The following is an 18,815-nucleotide window of genomic DNA, read 5'->3' on the forward strand; positions in this document are numbered from 1 at the left end:
CTTTCTTTCTTCCTCTCTTTTCTTCCTTCCTTTCTCCATCTCTGCACATACTGTACTGTATGTCCTAATAATGCTTTACATGGGAGCGGGTCCATAGGCTTGTATCGGTTCGTTAGTTTTATATTGGTATTTTTTGCACCTGAAATATGTGTGATACAGGAATGCAATGTAAACTGAATTGTGGCACATGGGCTTTTATGATTCAGATTTCATGATAAACTTCATGATAAATACTAGTTTCTTTCTCAACAAAAATCCAGTATGACAGGTTGTAAATTCAGGGAAATTTAAAAAACTTCCTAAACTCCCTAGCCCAGATTTGAGGAACTGCTTGGTTGTCACATGACATTGTCCACTACCTTCTATTATTGAACTTGACGACTGCAGAAACAATGATAAAAGGGATGTGTTCAATAATAAAGGGACAGAGATACAGTATAGCAAAACTAGCTCAGACACAGATCACTCACAGAGGCTGACATCCACGTGAAGCGATCATAACGTGTACACGAGACGAGATAGATAAGCATAGATACTGTACAGAACAGAGAATGGGAGACGGAGAGAGATTCCCCAGGTCAGCACTGCAGATTGACCTGGACTGTTTCTTCGTGTCTGAGGAGTTTGGATTCATCCTGGAGCAGCCAGCAGTAAGGCATCTTTTTCCAACTTTATATATGTACTTTGAGCTGAGCATAAAAACGTTCAAAATACTGCAATTACTGTTAACAGATAACGTTATAAATGGTGAGTCTTCAGGTTCATCTGTTGCCATTTTATTTATTACATTATTGGTTAATTTTCCTTTACATGCTGTTTCATTTTCTGTTAAAACAAGTTAGACTCCGCTGCTCTTTACAAATTTGATCTACTCACTAAGTCACCATTCAAATCATTTCCTGGTATTGTTTTGTGAATGTGAAAAGCAAAATTAAAGAACCTACGTCCACATTTAATATCAGTCTGTAGACTTCACAATAGAAAAAATTTGACGTGTGTAATTACTTCTGTGTCAGTGACCTATAGTATTTCCTCCAGTAAGTCTTGATCCACAAATCCCATGTGCTACCATGATTTTAAACTCAGAAATATGTTTGCTTTGGTTAATGTTATATGGATACCTATTGATCTTTCTCCCTCCGGCATGCACTGAGCTGTGAGCCAATGGCAGTTGTTCTGTTCTGGTCTCTATTGACTTACACTGGAGACGGTGTGCTCAATGTCAACACTAGATCAATGAGACTTGAGGGACTAGATACAGTTCTACTCTCTACTTCAGATCATGCTTTTATCCCATCACACCATACTGCCATGTCTAGTTTCTTTCTAAACAAAATCCAGTATGACAATCAACATGGTGTAAATTCAGGAAATTGAACTTCCTAAACTCCCTAGCCTAGATTTGAGGAACTGCTTGGTTGTCACATGACATTGTCCACTACCTTCTATTATTGAACTTGACGACTGCAGAAACAATGATAAAAGGGATGTGTTCAATAATAAAGGGACAGAGATACGGTATAGCAAAGCTAGCTCAGACACAGATCACTCACAGAGGCTGACATCCACGTGAAGCGATCATAACGTGACAATGAGACTGGAGATAGATAAGCATAGATACTGTACAGAACAGAGAATGGGATGTTATATGGATACCTATTGATCTTTCTCCCTCCAGCGTGCACTGAGCTGTGAGGCAATGAATGTTGGTCTGTTCTGGTCTCTATTGACATAGACTGGAGACAGTGTGCTCAATGTCAACACTAGATCAACGAGACTTGAGGGACTAGATACAGTTCTACTCTCTACTTTAGTGCATTCTTTTATCCCATCACACCTCATTCACTTACAGTACGTTCCGATTTCAGACAGAAACATATTGTTTTGCTTGAACTTCTAGAACCAACCATTTTCTTCTTTTGCGTATAGTGCACAGATAAAACAGTGTACTGTCATATCTAGCTATATGACCTTTGCCCATTTCAGACAGACCTTCCAGATTACTACCGGGTATGGATGGGCTTGGCCAGCAACCTCACACCCCTCATCCAAACACATCAGCTGCGAGACCTGGTCAATGAGGTGAGAAACCACATGGACTGTATCTCAGTCAACAATCAAATAAACTTCATTTAGGCTTCAGTACTGATGTGATTATGGATGTGTCTGGGCTTGTGATGTCCGTGCTGACGTGTGCAATGGTGGAAAAAGTACCCAATTTTCATACTTGAGTTATAGGTAAGATACTTTACAAGAAAATGACTAAAGTCTAGAAGTATTTGGTTTTAAATGTATCAAAAGTAAAAGTATAAATATTTAACATTTGTTATATTAAGCGAACCAGACAAGTTTTTTTTTACAGATAGCCATGGGCACAGTTCAACACTCAGACAAAATTCACAAACAAAGCATTTGTTTAGTGAGTCTGCCAGATCAGAGGATATGGGATGTTCTCTTGATAAGTGCGTGAATTAGACAATTTTCCTGTCCTACTAAGCATTCAAAATGTAACGAGTACTTTTTGGGTGTAAGGGAAAATGTAAGGAGTAAAAAGTACATTATTTTCTTTAGGAATGTAGTGGAGTAAAAGTAAAAGTTGTCAAAAAATATAAATAGTAAAGTAAAGTACAGATTCCCTAAAAACTACTTAAGTAGTACTTCAAAGTATTTATACTTAAGTATTTTACACCGCTGCGTGTGTGATTGTACTAGTGTTGCTGACAGACTCCATACTAACAGACTCATTGTTACCATTGTCGTAAACAGATGCCAGTGCTGAGTCCCCATCACCTAAAGGGCCACCGGGAGCTGAGGCTGGCTCACCTGGCCCTGGGCTTCATCACCATGGGGTATGTCTGGCAGGAGGGGCAACACCTGCCGGCCCAGGTAAAAATCAGCTCAGAGTGACCTTTAACCTCAGACATGAACACTGGAATCTGTCCCATTGATTGTTGGCATGTTCGGTGTTTGTGTTTATTAGACTCTCCCCAAATCCCTGGCTCTGCCCTACTGGCTGGTCTCCAAGAGACTCGGCCTGCCTCCCATCCTGACCTATGCAGACTCTGTTCTGGTCAACTGGAGACTCAAGGACCCTACAGGGTGAGCTGGGCCTTTGACCCTTACACCCTGGTCTGTCACTATCCCTTACCTCTACCTACTTGACCACTTTCTTTCCAACACGTACCAATATGCCACTACACCTATGTCCACAACCATTTCGTCTACTAACACGACAGGACTATGTACTGTTTATTAAACACATGCAATGTATTGACATTCTTTCTCACACTTGTTATTTCAGGGACATGGAAATTGGGTGAGTTTGACAGAACCACTGTCATGAGAATTACATCTCCTGTAAATTCCTGTTTTCGGTTCCGTTTGGTTTCTGTTTGATATTGTTGTGGTCTCCATGTGATATTCATGTGCATTTCAATATAGGAACTTGGAAACACTGTTCTCTTTCCCTGGGGGAGAAAGCTGTAAAGGGTTCTTCCTGGTCTCTCTTTTGGTGGAGAGGGCTGCTAGCTCAGGGATACAGGCAAGTCTCTATGTGTGTCTCTGTCTTTCTTTGTCTCTGTCTCTATCTATGTACTGTATCTCTCACACACTTCACATCTCTCTGTCTCTCATTATAACCCTGTTTCTCCCTCTCTCTCTGTTTTTGTAATCCCTTTCTGTCTTTCGTGGTCTCTTTCGCTATGACCATTAAGGGGCTTTTGATTATGAGTCCTAATTGTCCTGAACTACGTCTAGGGGGCGTTTTCAGTGATGAATGCTGTGGTAACCTGTGACATCATCAGCATACAGAAGGGCCTCTACAAAGTGGGCCAGTCTCTGAGGAAGATGAAGGAAATATTTGAGCTCATGCACAGTAAGTTACATCCTTACCTTATCCACAGTGAATCATATCCATACCCAGGTAGTATACAGTTGAAGTCGTAAGTTTACATACACCTTAGCCAAATACATTTAACTTCTTAGTGATCCCTTCGCACGCCAATCCCGTTAATGGGATTGATTTGACAACACCCAGTGAAATAGCAGCGCCAAATTCAAAAACAGAAATACTCAATAATAATTCATGAATCATACAAGTGTTGTAAATCGGTTGAAAGATTAATTTATTGTTAATCCAGCCACAGTGTCAAATTTCAAAAAAGCTTTACGGCGAAAGCAAACCATGCTATTATCTGAGGACAGCAACCCATCAAATAAACAATGAAAATCACATTACAACCCACCAGGTGCGGCATAAAAGTCAGAAATAACGATATAATTCATTCCTTGCCTTTGAAGATCTTCTTCTGTTGGCACTCCAATATGTCCATTAATCATCACAAATGTTTCTTTTGTTCGAGAAATTCTGTTGTTATATCTCCTAAATGTCAATTTATTTGGCGCATTTGATCCAGAAAAATACCAGTTCCAACTCGTGCAACATGACTACTAAGTATCTAATATAGTTACCTGTAAACTTGATCCAAACATTTCAAACAACTTTCCTAATCCAACTGTAGGTATTTTTAAACGTAAATAATCGATACAATTTAAGACGGGATAAACTGTATTCAATAACGGACGAAAACAAAGTGGAGCGAGCTTTCAGGTTGCACGCGCCAACCACAACAGTACACTAGACTCGACCCTCGTTCTGAACAGCCCTACTTCTTCGTTTCTCAAAGGAAAAACATCAACCAATTTCTAAAGACTGTTGACATCTAGTGGAAGTGATAGGAACTGCAAGCAAGTGCCTTAGAAATCTAGATCCACATAGAAACCCATTGAAAAGAGAGTGACCTCAAAATATTTTCTGGATGGTTTGTCCTCTGGGTTATGCCTGCCAAATAAGTTATGTTATACCCACACACATAGAGTGTTTTCTATCCTAATCTACCAATTCAATGCATATCCTAGCTTCTGGGCCTGAGTAGCAGTGAGTTTACTCTGGGCACACTTTTCATCCGGATGTGAAAATAGTGCCCCCAAGCCTTAAGAAGTTTTAATCTCAGTTTTTCGCAATTCCTTACATGTAATCCGATTAAAAATGCTCTGTCTTAGGTCAGTTAGGATCAACACTTTATTTTAAGAATGTGAAATGTCAGAATAATAATAGAAATAATTATTTATTTCAGCTTTTATTTCTTTCATCACATTCCCAGTGGGTCAGAAGTTTACATACACTCAATTAGTATCTGGTAGAATTGCCATTAAATTGTTTAACTTGGGTCAAACATTTCGAGTAGCCTTCCACAAGCTTCCCACAATAAACTGGATGAATTTTGGCCCATTCCTCCTGACAGATCTGGTGTAACTGAGTCAGGTTTGTAGGCCTCCTTGCTCACACACACTTTTTCAGTTATGCCACAAATTCTCTATAGGATTGAGGTCAGAGCATTGTGATGGCCACTCCAATACCTAGACTTTGTTGTCTTGAAGCCATTTTGCCACAACTTTGGAAGTATGCTTGGAGTCATGATCCATTTGGAAGACCCATTTGCGACCCAGCTTTATCTTCCTGACTGATGTCTTGAGATATGTCCACATAATTGTCCATCCTCATGATGCCATCTATTATGTGAAGTGCACCAGTCCCTCCTGCAGCAAAGCACCCCCACAACATGATGCTGCCACCCCTGTGCTTCATGGTTGGGATGGTATTTGTTGGCTTGCAAACCTCCCCCTTTTTCCTCCAAATGGCCAAACAGTCCTATTTTTGTTTCATTAGACCAGAGGACATTTCTCCAAAAAGTACAATCTTTGTCCCCATGTGCAGTTGTAAACCGATTTTCCCATGATATCAAGCAAAGAGGCACTAAGTTTGAAGGTAGTCCTTGAAATACATCCACAGGTATACCTCCAATTACCAAAAAATATAGCCTATCAGAAGCTTCTAAAGCCATGACATAATTTTCTGGAATTTTTCAAGCTGTTTAAAGGCACAGTCAACTTAGTGTATGTAAACGTCTGACCAACTGGAATTGTGAAGAGATTGAATTATAAGTGAAATAATCTGTCTGTAAACAATTGTTGGAAAAATGACTGAAGCAGATGTCCTAACCGACTTCACAAACTATAGTTTGTTAACAAGAAATTTGTGGGGTGGTTGAAAAATGAGTTTTAAATGACTCCAACCTAAGTTTATGTAAACTTCCAACTTCAACTGTATATATTGTTGCAGGCTCAAGGGGGTGGGGTTTCAACAGCACCAAGTTAAATAACCAAACACGCGCACTAAGCACAACTAGAATACAAATGGGGTATTTTTTTAGGGAGATTTGCACACTGTGGGAAAGGGGGGAATTCAGCAACCAGTTCACAGTCCACAATCCGTTCTCATTGTCCGTTTCATTCCTAAAACTCGGGTCCTCAGCCAAACCGGTTCAGTACACAGTGGGGGTAATCAGACAGTCCAGGTTCAACGGGAAATCACACAGATAATTCTCTCTTCTCACACTCTCCATAACACACGTTTCCCTCTCAGTCCTCTCTCTGTTTGTGCAGCGCGCTTCCTCTTTTATCCCCAAGCACTCCATGGCTTAATGATCCACAGGCTTGCCTCGTAGGAGCAGGATGTCCATATAAGGCTTGGGGGTGAAGCCAGCAAGCCAGCAAGATATCTCCCTTCAATCACCACTCCCCTCACCTCTCCCTAACATGTGTGACCCCCCCCCCATGAGGGGCGGTCCAGCATCACTCCTGGTGAGGGTATCTGCATTTCCGTAGGCTGCACCTGATCTGCGGACGACAGAGAAAGCAAAGGGCTGTAAGAATAGGGACCAGGGTGACCCGGGCATTACTGTCCGTATTCCGTGACATCCAAACCAGTGGTGCGTGGTCAGTTACGAGGGTGAAGTGCCATCCAAATAACTAATATTTCATTATCTCCAGAGCCCACTTGAACGCTAGACATTCTTTCTCCACAGTGGAATATATTTATTCCTGCGGCAACAGCTTACGGCTAATGTACCCGACTGAGTGTTCCTCACCTTCTTGTAGCTGTGATAGGACGGCACCCACCCCTGTTTCAGACACATCGGTCTGTACCACCAGTGGTTTGGAGAAGTCCGGGGTCACCAGCATTGGTCCAGAACACAGTGCTCCCTTTTGGTCCTGGAAGGCTTTCTCCATCTCCTCAGTCTACGTCACTTGGGCGGGCAGACGGCTCCTGGTCAGATCTGTCAGGGGGCTGGATAGGGAGGCAAAGTGGAAAATAATTATCTGGTAGTAACTAGTCAATCCCACAAACGTGTGTATCTGCTTCTTGGTGAGGGGGCAGGGCCAGTCCAGAATCCCCTCCACTTTCTTCACCTGGGTTTTGACACATCCCCTCCCGATTGTTTACCCCAGGTACTCAGCCTCCCGCAGGCCGAGCCGACATTTCCTTGGATTAGCTGTTAGCCCTTCCCCCGTAAGGCCTGCAATACCATGCTCACCTGGTTTAGATGTGTCTCCCACTCGCTTCCATGGATCACAATATCATCGAGGTAGGCCGCTACATACTCACGATGGAGACGGAGAATCCAGTCCATCATCCTTTGGAAGGTGGCTGGGGCCCTGTGCAATCCAAAGGGCAGCTTCTTGTAGTGGAACAGCCCATCAGGGGTGGTGAAAGCAGTTTTCACCTGCACCTCGGGAGCTAAGGGCACCTACCAATAACCCTTCGCCAGGTTGAGTGTGCTGATAAATCGGGTGGTCCCTAGCCTTTTGATTAGTTCATCAATTCAGGGCCTGGGGTAGGTGTCGAACTTTGAGATTTAATTTACCTTCCTAAAATCATTAGAGAAGCGAAAGGTGCCGTGGCTTCGGCACCAACACTATGGAGCAGCACCACTCACTTTTCGACTCTTCGATAATATCAGCTTCCAGCATTGTTTTTACCTTAGTCCTGATGGCCTTGCTCCTTGCTTCCGATATGCGGTAGGCTCTCAACTTCACCTTGTTCCCGGGTTCGGTGATGATGCTGTGCTGTACCAGATTGGTGTGTCCTGGTGTGTCCTGGTTAACTGAAGAACACATCCTGGTTCCAGCCGACAAACTCTGTCAGCTCCTGCTGCTGTGCTTGGCTCAGCTGCTCCCCCAGTGGCATCTTCGCAGGCTTTGTCTCTGTGGTAGCCTTCTTTGGGGAAATAGAGTAGAGTACATCACGTGCATTCCATTTCTTTAATAAATTCACATGGTAAATCTGTCTCAGATGCCTACGTCCCGGCTGTCTGACCCTATAGTCAGTCACCCACCTTCTCAAGGACTTCGTACGGCCCGTTACATCGGGCCCAAAACATACATTCTGAGATGGGGGCCAACAACAACACTTTGTCTCCTGGCTGGAAGTCTCTTTGTTGTGCCCCTCTATTGTACACCCACGGTTGGGCCTCCAGCATGTGTTCCTGTACCAGGGGCCCCAGGGTTGCCATCCGGGCTTGGTCCACCATGGTTTGATGGGGCGACGGTTGCTTCTTTAGCCATGTCCAGCAGTCCTCGAGGTTGTCTCCCATACAGGAGTTCAATGGGAGAAAACCCTGTTGAAGCTTGGGGCTCTTCTCAGATCAAGAACATCAGGCAGGGTAGCAGCTGGTCCCAAATCTTTCCATCCGCCTCCATCACCTTCTTTAGCATCTGCTCAGGGTCCGATGGAATCTTTCCATCGGTCTGTGGGTGATACACTGAGATGCGCAACTGGGTTATTTTCATTAGTTTGCAGAGGTCCGTCATGATTTGTGACATGAATGGGGTTCCCTGGTCAGTTAATATCTCGTCAGGGATGCCTACTCGGGAGAACAGCATGACTAGCTCATGTGCGATTCCCTTGGTGGCCATGGTGCAGAGGAGAATGGCTTCTGGGTACCTGGTGGCATAATCCAGAATCACCAGGATGTATTGGTGCCTTCGGTTGCTCTTTGGTAGAGATCCCACAAGGCCCATTGCAATCCTGCTGAAAGGGACTGAAATAATGGGAAGGGGAATTAAGGGGCTGCAAAAGTGTGCCACCTGCTGGCACTCCGGGAAACTGCGGCAGTAATCCTCCACTGCTCTCTTCACACCTGGCCAGTAAAATATTGCCTTGATCCGGTCTAAGGTCTTCTCCACCCCTAGGTGAGCCCCAAGAAGTTGGGAGTGCGCCAACTGCAGGGCAGATTGTACAAAGGCACTGGGCACCAACAACAACTCCATGAACTCATCATTATTCTTCACCACCTGATACAGAAATTTCTTCTTTATAGAACAATGGGGGTAGGTGATCTGACTTACACCCTCAATGGCCTTTCCATCCACCACAGTCACCTGCTGGAGAGCACTGGCCAGGTTGGGATCCTCCAATTGGGACGTGCTGAACTGGCCTACTAGAGAGGCGGACTGTGGCGACACCTCATGGTCCATCGGGAACAGGTCTTCCAGTCGCCACACCTGCCTCCAGTCTTGCTTCACCCCAGCCACCCTTTGAGAGGGGTTCTGTTGACTCCTGGTAGTCCTCCTTCTGGAATCCACACATCCGGGCATCCCTCCTTCTGTTGTCCCTCCCACCTCTCCGGCTTCCTCCTCCCTTCTGGTTCTCTCCATTCCTCACGTCTCTGAACATACTGGTCGACAGTTGGTGGAACATCGGGAAATACCTCCCGATAAGGACCGGCACAGGCAGGTTCGGGATGACTCCCACTGGCCTTGTGTGATGTCCCTTTGTGGTCTGTAGGTGGAGGAGTGTGGCAGGGTACTCCTTGGTCTCACCGTGTATGCACGTGATAGCCACGGTGTCAGTCAGGTTCGGGGACTTGGCAAAGTCAGGTCGGATCAGGGTCACCATACTCCCGGTGTCCGAAAGTGCAGTGGTGTCCTTTCCGTTGGCTCTTACCGGGGTGACAGGGGAAGGACCATTCTCCTCAGCCCAGCATTCCATCAGCAAGCCCGAGGGACGCCCAGTGGCTACCTCACTGGCTGAGGCCAAAGGCATCGGGACATCGCGGTTTGGACAGTTCCAGGCGATGTGTCCCCGCTCACCACACTCATAGCATTTCCTGCTGTCCAGGTTCAGAAAGGGCCGTTGTCTCTGGGAGCTGGCTGTTGGTGTCCTCCCATCCTTGGCTGGGGTCCCGGCATGGTCCTCCGCCCTTTTCGGCTCCTCCGGGCGAGTGGAGAGTTCAGCCTTCCATGGTTGTCCACTGCACAGAACCTTGAAAGGTATCTGTTGACCTTCCGTCAGTTCCACCAGCTGATCTGCGCTCTGCGGGTTAGCTTGGCTTGCTAACCTTTTAGCTTCGAACGGGAGAGAGCGTAGAAATGTATCTATGACCACTTACTCAATGGGCGTGAGCGTCAGTGTTTCAGTAGTTAGCCAGCTCTTGTTCCTCCAGCAGCTCCCGATGCTTCCATTGTGCTCCATGTCTGTTTAGTTATTGAGCTTGGTTCAAATCAAATCAAAAAATCAAATCAAAGTTTATTTGTCATGTGCGCTGAATACAACAGGTATTCCAGAAGTTGGGAGTGCGCCAACTGCAGGGCAGATTGTACAAAGGCACTGGGCACCAACAACAACTCCATTACAGTGAAATGCTTACATACAGGCTTTAACCAATAGTGCAAAAAAAAATGTTAGATGAACAACAGGGCGGCAGAGTAGCCTAGTGGTTAGAGCGTTGGACTAGTAACCGGAAGGTTGCAAGTTCAAATCCCCGAGCTGACAAGGTACAAATCTGTCGTTCTGCCCCTGAACAGGCAGTTAACTGACTTGCCTAATAAAATAATAAAATATTAAATAAATAAAGGTAAAATGTAAAAAAATTAAAAACAGGTAGGTAAAGAAATAAAACAACAGTAAAAAGACAGGCTATATACAGTAGTGATGCTACATACCGACACTGGTTAGTCAGGCTGATGGTGGTAGTATGTAGATTTGATTTGATGTAGATATGGTTAAAGTGACTATTCATACATGATGAACAGAGAGTAGCAGTAGCGTAAAAGAGAGGTTGGTGGGTGGCGGGACACAATGCAGATAGCCCGGTTAGCCAATGTGTGGGAGCACTGGTTGGGTGGCCCAATTGAGGTAGTATGTACATGAATGTATAGTTAAAGTGACTATGCATATATGATGAACAGAGAGTAGCAGCAGCGTAAAAACAATGCTAATAGTCCGGGTAGCCGTTTGACTACCTGTTCAGGAGCCCTGTATTGATGCTTTGCCTGTTTGATGGTTTGTCGCAGGATTTCTTGTAAGCTTCCGGGCTAGAGTCACGCACCTTGAAAGAGGCAGCTTTACCCTTTAGCTCAGTGCCAATGTTGCCTGTAATCCATGACTTCTGGTTGGGGTATGTACGTACAGTCACTGTGGGGACGACGTCCTCGATGCACTTATTGGTAAAGCCAGTGACTGATGTGGTGTACTCCTCAATGCCATCGTAAGAATCCCAGAACATGTTCCAGTCTGTGATAGAAAAACAGTCCTGTAGTTTAGCATCTGCTTCGTCTGACCACTTTTTTATAGACCGCTTGTAAGCAGGAATCAGGAGGATAGAGTTGTGGTCGGATTTACCAAATGGAGGGAGAGGGAGAGCTTTGTACATGTCTCTGTGTGTGGAGTACAGGTGAGCTAGAATTGTTTTCCCTCTGGTTGCGCATTTGACATGTTGATAAATGAGGTAAAACTGATTTAAGTTTCCCTGCATTAATGTCTCCGGCCACTAGGGGCGCCCCCTCTGGGTGAGTGGTTTCCTGTTTGCTTATTTCCTTATACAGCTGACTGAGTGCGGTTTTAGTGCCAGCATCTGTCTGTGGTGGTAAATAAACAGCCACGAAAAGTATAGCTGAAAACTCTAGGTAAGTAGTGTGGCCTGCAATTTATCACAATATACTCTACTTCAGGCCAGCAAAATCTAGAGACTTCCTTACATTTCATGCACCCGCTGTTACAAATATGCACAGACCCCCCCCCCCATGTTGTCATTCAGCCACGCTTCCGTGAAGTTTTTGATGTTCATGATTGTACCTCATCTATTTCATTGTCCAATGATTGCAAGTTGGCGAGTAGTATTGACGGTAATGGCAGCTTTCCCAGTCTCCTTCTCAGAGTCCTGACCAGGCATCCGGCTCTTTGTCCTCTGTACCTGCATCACTTCCTCTTGCAAATAACGGCTATGTCGGTCCTGTGGGGTGTTTGGAGAATGTCTTGTGCGTCGACTTGTTGTAGTAAAAAATCTTTGTCTAATCCGAGGTGAGTCATCGCTGTCCTGATATTCAGAAGCTCTCTTTTGCCGTAAAACTACTGCCATTTCTTCCGCCGCTATTTTAGTTCATGGTTTTCTTTGCCCGCATTCTCCACCACATGTAGTAGGCTCAAGGGAGTGGGGTTTCCACATCACCATGTTCAATAACCAAACACGCACACAAAGCACAACTAGAATTCAAATTGGGTATTTATAAGGGAAATTTGCACACTGTGGGAAAGGGGGGAATTCAGCAACCAGTTCACAGTCCACAATCCGTTCTCATTGTCCTTTCATTCCTAAAACTCGGGTCCTCAGCCAAACCGGTTCAGTACACAGTGGAGGTAATCAGACAGTCCAGGTTCAACGGGTAATCACACAGATAATTCTCTCTTCTCACACTCTCCATAACACACGTTTCCCTCTCAGTCCTCTCTCTGTTTGTGCAGCGCGCTTCCTCTTTTATCCCCAAGCACTCCATGGCCTAATGACACACAGGCTTGCCTCGTAGGGGCAGGAAGTCCATATAAGGCTTGAGAGTGGAGCCGGCGGGCTGCAAGATATCTCCCTTCAATCACCACTCCCTCACCTCTCCCTGCCACCTGTCACAATATATATATTGTGCAAGTTATTGGAACATTGAAATATTTCTGTTTTCAGGGCATGTGGACCCCACTGCATTCCATGGAACTCTGAGAATCTTCTTCTCAGGGTAATGTATGATGCAATCCATACATATCCAAGCCATTTAATTATCAACTAAATGTATTCAACTTATAAGACATTTGATTAATTTGCCCAAGTTAATCATAAGACATTAACAAAACGCATGTGGGAATGCCCCTGTCTGTGTGTACGTTTGTAGCACTTTGTTTAGCAGTTAGCTAAGATGCTAATGCTAACAATCTTTTGGTAGATGGAAAGGCTTTTCAAAATGTCTTTTCAATTAAATGTTAATAACAGAATTATATCATTATTTGCTGTACTCCAGTGATGATTTGTTTAGCAAACTCTGAAATCACATGTGTGCTACAGAAACACTGCTATTCAAACAAGTCTCTTGTTGGTGCACACTTGAATGAAAGAGCACCTATGCTGAGCATACAAAACATTAGGGACACCTAAGAACAGCCTCAATTCGTCAGAGCATGGACTACAATGTGACAAAAACGTTCCACAGGGATGCTGGCCCATGTTTACTCCAATGCTTCCCACAGTTGTGTCAAGTTGGCTGGATGTCCCTTGGGTGGTGGAACATTCTTGATACACACGGGAAACTGTTGAGCGTAAAAAACCTAGCAACGTTGCAGTTCTTGACACACTCAAAACGGTGCTTCTGGCACCTACTACCACACCCCGTTCAAAGGCAGTTACATCTTTTGTCTTGTCCATTCACCCTCTGAATGGGACACATACACAATCCACGTCTCAAGGCTTTGAATGACGTGTATATAAGGTGACATCAACAAAGGATCATGGTTTTCACCTGGGTTCACCTGGTCAGTCGATGTCATGGAAAGAGCAGGTTTCCCTAATGTTTTGTACGCTCAATGTATATTCTACACCCAAAAATGATTTTTCTCAAAAGTGGTCTCCTGATGTGGTTTATGCATTGTTGTGGACTTAAAACATACAATTGTGTTGTTTTTCTATTAAAAAAGTGTGATTTTGAGAGAGAAAAACTGTTTTTTAAATATTTTTTATTCTGAAACGTGGAAAAATAAAATGGAGAAAACAGAATTTGGCAAAAAATAAAACTGATTTTATACATTATCCCTACATTATGTACCCCATTCTGTGCTGTAATAGTTTCATGCATAACCATGTATTGTGCTTTCGTAGATGGAGGGATAACCCCATGCTTCCAGGAGGGCTGTTGTATGAGGGTATAGTTGAGGAGCCGATGATGCTGTCAGGAGGAAGTGCTGCCCAGAGTTCCTCCATTCAGTGCTTTGATGCGCTACTGGGCATCTGTCATGATGACCATGCAGGTATAACCCCATTCTGACCCCATAAGGCTCTGTTTCTGAATAAAATTCCAAGTGAATTTCCAGTAATATTTCAATTTGGGTTTGTCGTGGAAAATGACATAATTAGTCATGCTATCCCATGATTTATTGCTTAATTAAAGAATAGTCTCTTATTATATGCTAGTGTTTTTCCTAATCTGATACACACTTGTCTTGGTGTGACTTCGCCATAAGACTGGGTTTACAGCTTAGAGGTATTTGTGTGCAACCGCAGCATGTGAAATCCTGTAGGTTTACTATCTACAGAAAGTCACATATATGGAACCTTGCAGAAAGGAGTACAATAGAGTGTTTGTTGATGTGAACGCAGTTAGACGGTTGAGCCCTCGGGATATCAACCTTGTGCTATCTTAAGTTTACCTAGACAACGAATGACCTTTTACACACTATCTGCTGACTGCCACGTAAACAGAAAGGGGTTGTATGTATTTTCTCTATAAAAGCATTGATCCGGCACTATTCATTGAGCTTTTCAACTATGCACTGTTGAGTGGGTAGTTGATTCTCCATCTTTTGCAGATCTTATGATAGTGTTGTTTGAAAGAATCTGCAGTCTCTCTTCCCTTTTATTAGATATTCCAAGGCAGGTTCTAATCAAAGTGTATCTCCCCTCTGATCGCACCTTTCCCCTCTCCTCATTTTTCCTCAATTGTTCCCCCTCTCCATCTCTCCATGTACAGCATCTTTCCTGAAGCGCATGCGGGAGTACATGCTCCCCTCCCACCGCCAGCTGATAGAGACTCTGTCTGGCTGTCCCCCTCTACGTGACTTTATCCTCTCCTGCTCCAGCCCTTCTCTCTGCGTCAATTATGACTCCTGTGTGTCTGCCCTGGTGAACCTGCGGAGTTATCACCTCTCCGCCGTGACCCGGTACATCACTGTACCTGGTCACCGGGCCCGTGCCATGCGCTGTCCACTCAACGGCGTAGGCTCAGCATTGGATGAAACCGGCACCGGAGGCTCCAGCCCACTGCCCTTCCTGAAGAGCATCCGTGATGCCACTCAGAGAGCACTGATCTCACAGACCTGACTCACATCACAGAGTCAACGCTGATATAGATCACTATCGTTTGGTTACTTACACAGCAAATGTTCCTTCAACATGGTGTTGTATCAAACTGTCGCTGCTCTGCAATTCACATAGTATACCATAGAATAATTTCAGCACACCTTTCATCATTGTATTGGTTGTATATACAGTATATATCATTATGCTTGACTATTATATTTTCTCTTGCTGTGGCAAACACTACATAATTATTGTAAATATTACTCAAACTAGTTGAAAATTGGGTTCTGGCGAGGGCCTGCCCACTTCCAACACTGCCTAGTGCGTTTTAGTTTGATGATCTATTTGACTAGGAATAACCAAGAGAATGATATAGAGCACGGCTGTCAAACTCATTCCATGGAGGGCCGAGTAACTGCAGGTTTTTTTTCTTCTTTCAATCAAGACCTAGACAACCAGGTGAGGGGAGTTCCTTACTAATTAGTGACCTTAATTAATCAATCAAGTACAAGGGAGTAGCGAAAACCCGCAGACACTCGGCCCTCCGCAGAATGAGCTTGACACGTGATGTAAAGCTATCAACTAAGCCATCACAGCTAAATGCTTTATATGCCAGTTGTTTATGACCTAACAACACAACTTTATGGTTGTGGAAAATGTACATCCCAATCGACATACTAACATAAAAGACATACAGATGTAGGATCTTCATTTGAGCCAGTTTCCTTCAGCAGGAAAATAATCCTGCAAGCAACAGGAAATGTGAATTATTATGTGGAATACATTTTTTATGAAGTTGATACAATTTTCTTTCGGGTGAATCAAGTCTGACATTTAAAGTGGAAATTACAAACTTTAGAATTCTTTCAACTTTGCATTTCCTGCTGTGCATAAAAATCCTCAGCCACAAAAATAGTGATCAAATGAAGATCCTACATCTGTATACGGTATATAGAAATCTTAAAACATTGATGCTTAGGTGACAGTGGTGGTTTCTGTGATAGGTATTGAATTGTAAAACAGTTTACCTTGTAAGCTTCATTGTGGAACTCCAACTCTACCCAAAGTACATCTTAAACCTGCCAGCAGTTATTTGAATCATGGTTTAAAGGATTCTATGCTTGAGAAGGAACCCTCAGTCATGAAGTGTGATGTTGGCTGGCTTACAGTAGATAAACCACATGGTCTTACCAGCCATGCTTTTGTATGGGGTCTCAAATGGCCCAAAAAAATGATGGTTGTTCACTGACTTCTTTTATGGTCTGTCTGTAGTAGTGGCCACAGTACTGGGTCGGGTTGGTAAAAGGGATTATAAGTGGATGGTCCTGTGATGTGCACAGCACACTTAACATGAATGTACCTGGCTGATGCCATAGCAAATCCTTCACTGATGTGGTAAACTGCAGTGGGCTACATGCCTCAGCATTGCCTCACATTTCAACTTGAAACATCAGTATGCAGTTTGAGAGGGCTCGCTTGTCAAGTAGCTTTTATGACTAAATATCCCAATAGTGGATAGAGTAAGTATGGGTAGAAACGCCATCATCGCCTGGCTTTAACCACCATGGGGATGTGGGTAATGAGAAGGCCCTTACATTGTTCTATAAAGGGAGATTTTCTATTCCACCAAATTCTTCCTGGAAAGTTGACACGTACAAAAGCACAGTTAAACTCATACACTATAAATATCCTTAGGGACCTGGACCACTTAGCTCCTTAGGGAGCTGAGCCACTGAGCTTGCGTCAATTATCCAACCTGTTTCACCATAGTAACCATGGTTTCACTGCAGCTCGGGATCTTCGCTCCACAAGCCGGAAGTGAGGGATGAAGCAATATAGGGAGGGAGGTAGAGAGAGGGAAATTACACCCTTGCATTCAGGTGTCCAAGCAGACAGTATCTTGGCAGCAGGTGGCAGGTTGGAAACTGTCAAACCTCAGGGCACACCAGTAGTGTCCCTGCCAGAGAGTGGGCCAATCACATTTAGAGAAAGAGAGGGCGAAAGAGTTCTGAGAGTGACCGGGCAGACCTCTACACAATCCCACACTGCAGCTGAGCCCTGGTCATGCTACAAGTCTTTCTCCACAAGACAGGGAAGAGAGAGTAGATTAAGACATGTACTGTACCATGTTGATGTACCTACCGGTTCTCAGATGGAGTCCAACTTTTTATATTCCATCAACATTGCTTTGTATCAAACTGTCGCTGCCCTGCAATTCACACAGTATGCCACAGAATCATTTCAGCACACCTCTCATAATTATATTGGTTTTTATTGAAAATGCATTTTGTGTGAGGTAAAAACAGTACAAAATGCATAATATTGCACATGATCAATGAATTGCACTTCCTTAAGGTATCGCTATGTGTCTGTCTTTCAGTATGCTACAGCCAAATAATGAAAGACTTGGTAACCCAGGCGACAAGAACAGATGTGTGATTGAATCACATGATGTCTGCGTGACATTTTTAATGTGAGATTGAAATGATTGTCCATAAACTAATGGTGCAGTAAGTGTATAGCTTTAGTGACTACATCAACTGAATCTCTCTGCTACCAAAGTCACTATTTATCACTGGTCTAGAAATATAAAGATTGCAAGTTCAGTGCATGGATTGCTTCTCCTGGGCGGTGAGTTGATTTCACCCCTAACGTAATCACATAGGAGATGGTAATCAAAGGCGTTTGGTGCTGATCAATTGCAGAATTATAGCATCATGTGAATGACCATGTGGTCTGTGATGAGGATCAATTAAGCCAAGTGTGTTAGAATGTGAAATACATATCGCAGAGAGAATAGTGATGAGTTTCATCATGTCTTTACAGTACATTTCCTTGCTGTGGGTGAGAATAAGTTAGTGCGATGTTAGCCAGTACGTAAGTTTAAAGACACGGAAAGCTTTATGCGTGTGACATGATAAAGAAGTTGCAAAATATGCTTACCTTTTCAACTGATATTTAAGAAAAGCATTTAAGGTCATTTAAAAAAAAAGTCTGCTGCGGGTTGAATAACACAGTAATAAAACATATCAATAAACTTTAATATGTTAAAAATAAGTCATTTTTTTCTATTTCTGAACACTGAGGGATTAGAACAGCTTCGAGGAGAACTATAACTTGGATTACATCCTGCTTCTAAAAGACAACGCAGTCTAGGATCTCAGATACCTCAATCATTCTTAACAAACTCCTGAAGTGTGTGTCTGTGTGCAGACAGAGAGAGAGACAGAGAGAGAGAGAGAATGAGGGAGAGTGAGATGGAAGAGAGAGAGAGCGAGAGAGATGGGAGAGAGAGACAGAGCGAGCGAGAGAGAGAGATGGAAGAGAAGGAGAGAGAGAGATTGGGGAAAGAAAGACAGAGAGAGAGGGGAGAGAGTGAGAGGGGATAGAGAGACAGAGAGAGAGAGAGAGACTGGGAGACAGAGATTGGGTTCTCTCAAAACTGGAGAGAAGGGGCAAGAAGGGTTCATGTAGAGTTGGTTCACTAATATACTGTAATGTACTGTATATAACTGCTTCTTCCATCTCAGTCTCCAAATGTTTGTGCTTTGCCGACAGGCTGATGTACGGTTAAAGTAGCTT

At 43.8% G+C, this 18,815-nt stretch overlaps 1 protein-coding gene across 1 annotated transcript; it reads left to right on the forward strand.

The window, feature by feature from the left end:
* The first annotated feature begins 396 nt into the window (after positions 1-396).
* On the forward strand, positions 397-17,591 carry LOC124041233 (indoleamine 2,3-dioxygenase 2-like). Its single transcript, XM_046358585.1, has 10 exons — positions 397-650; positions 1,987-2,082; positions 2,767-2,886; positions 2,981-3,099; positions 3,302-3,316; positions 3,442-3,541; positions 3,757-3,874; positions 12,855-12,906; positions 14,037-14,185; positions 14,905-17,591. The coding sequence occupies exons 1-10, from the start codon at positions 552-554 to the stop codon at positions 15,252-15,254; spliced, it is 1,218 nt and encodes a 405-aa protein (XP_046214541.1). The 5' UTR covers positions 397-551; the 3' UTR covers positions 15,255-17,591.
* The last annotated feature ends 1,224 nt before the right edge of the window (positions 17,592-18,815 follow it).

The sequence above is a fragment of the Oncorhynchus gorbuscha genome, linkage group LG08, assembly GCF_021184085.1.
Source record: "Oncorhynchus gorbuscha isolate QuinsamMale2020 ecotype Even-year linkage group LG08, OgorEven_v1.0, whole genome shotgun sequence".
NCBI lineage: Eukaryota > Metazoa > Chordata > Actinopteri > Salmoniformes > Salmonidae > Oncorhynchus > Oncorhynchus gorbuscha.

What these genes read in the sequence shown, in the direction of transcription:
- LOC124041233 (XM_046358585.1), top strand. Translation starts at nt 552, where the DNA reads ATGGGAGACGGAGAGAGATTCCCCAGGTCAGCACTGCAGATTGACCTG. An exon ending in TGCGAGACCTGGTCAATGAG is followed by an intron (nt 2,083 to 2,766) that starts GTGAGAAACCAC and finishes TGTCGTAAACAG; the next exon opens with ATGCCAGTGCTGAGTCCCCA. An exon ending in GGCAACACCTGCCGGCCCAG is followed by an intron (nt 2,887 to 2,980) that starts GTAAAAATCAGC and finishes TGTGTTTATTAG; the next exon opens with ACTCTCCCCAAATCCCTGGC.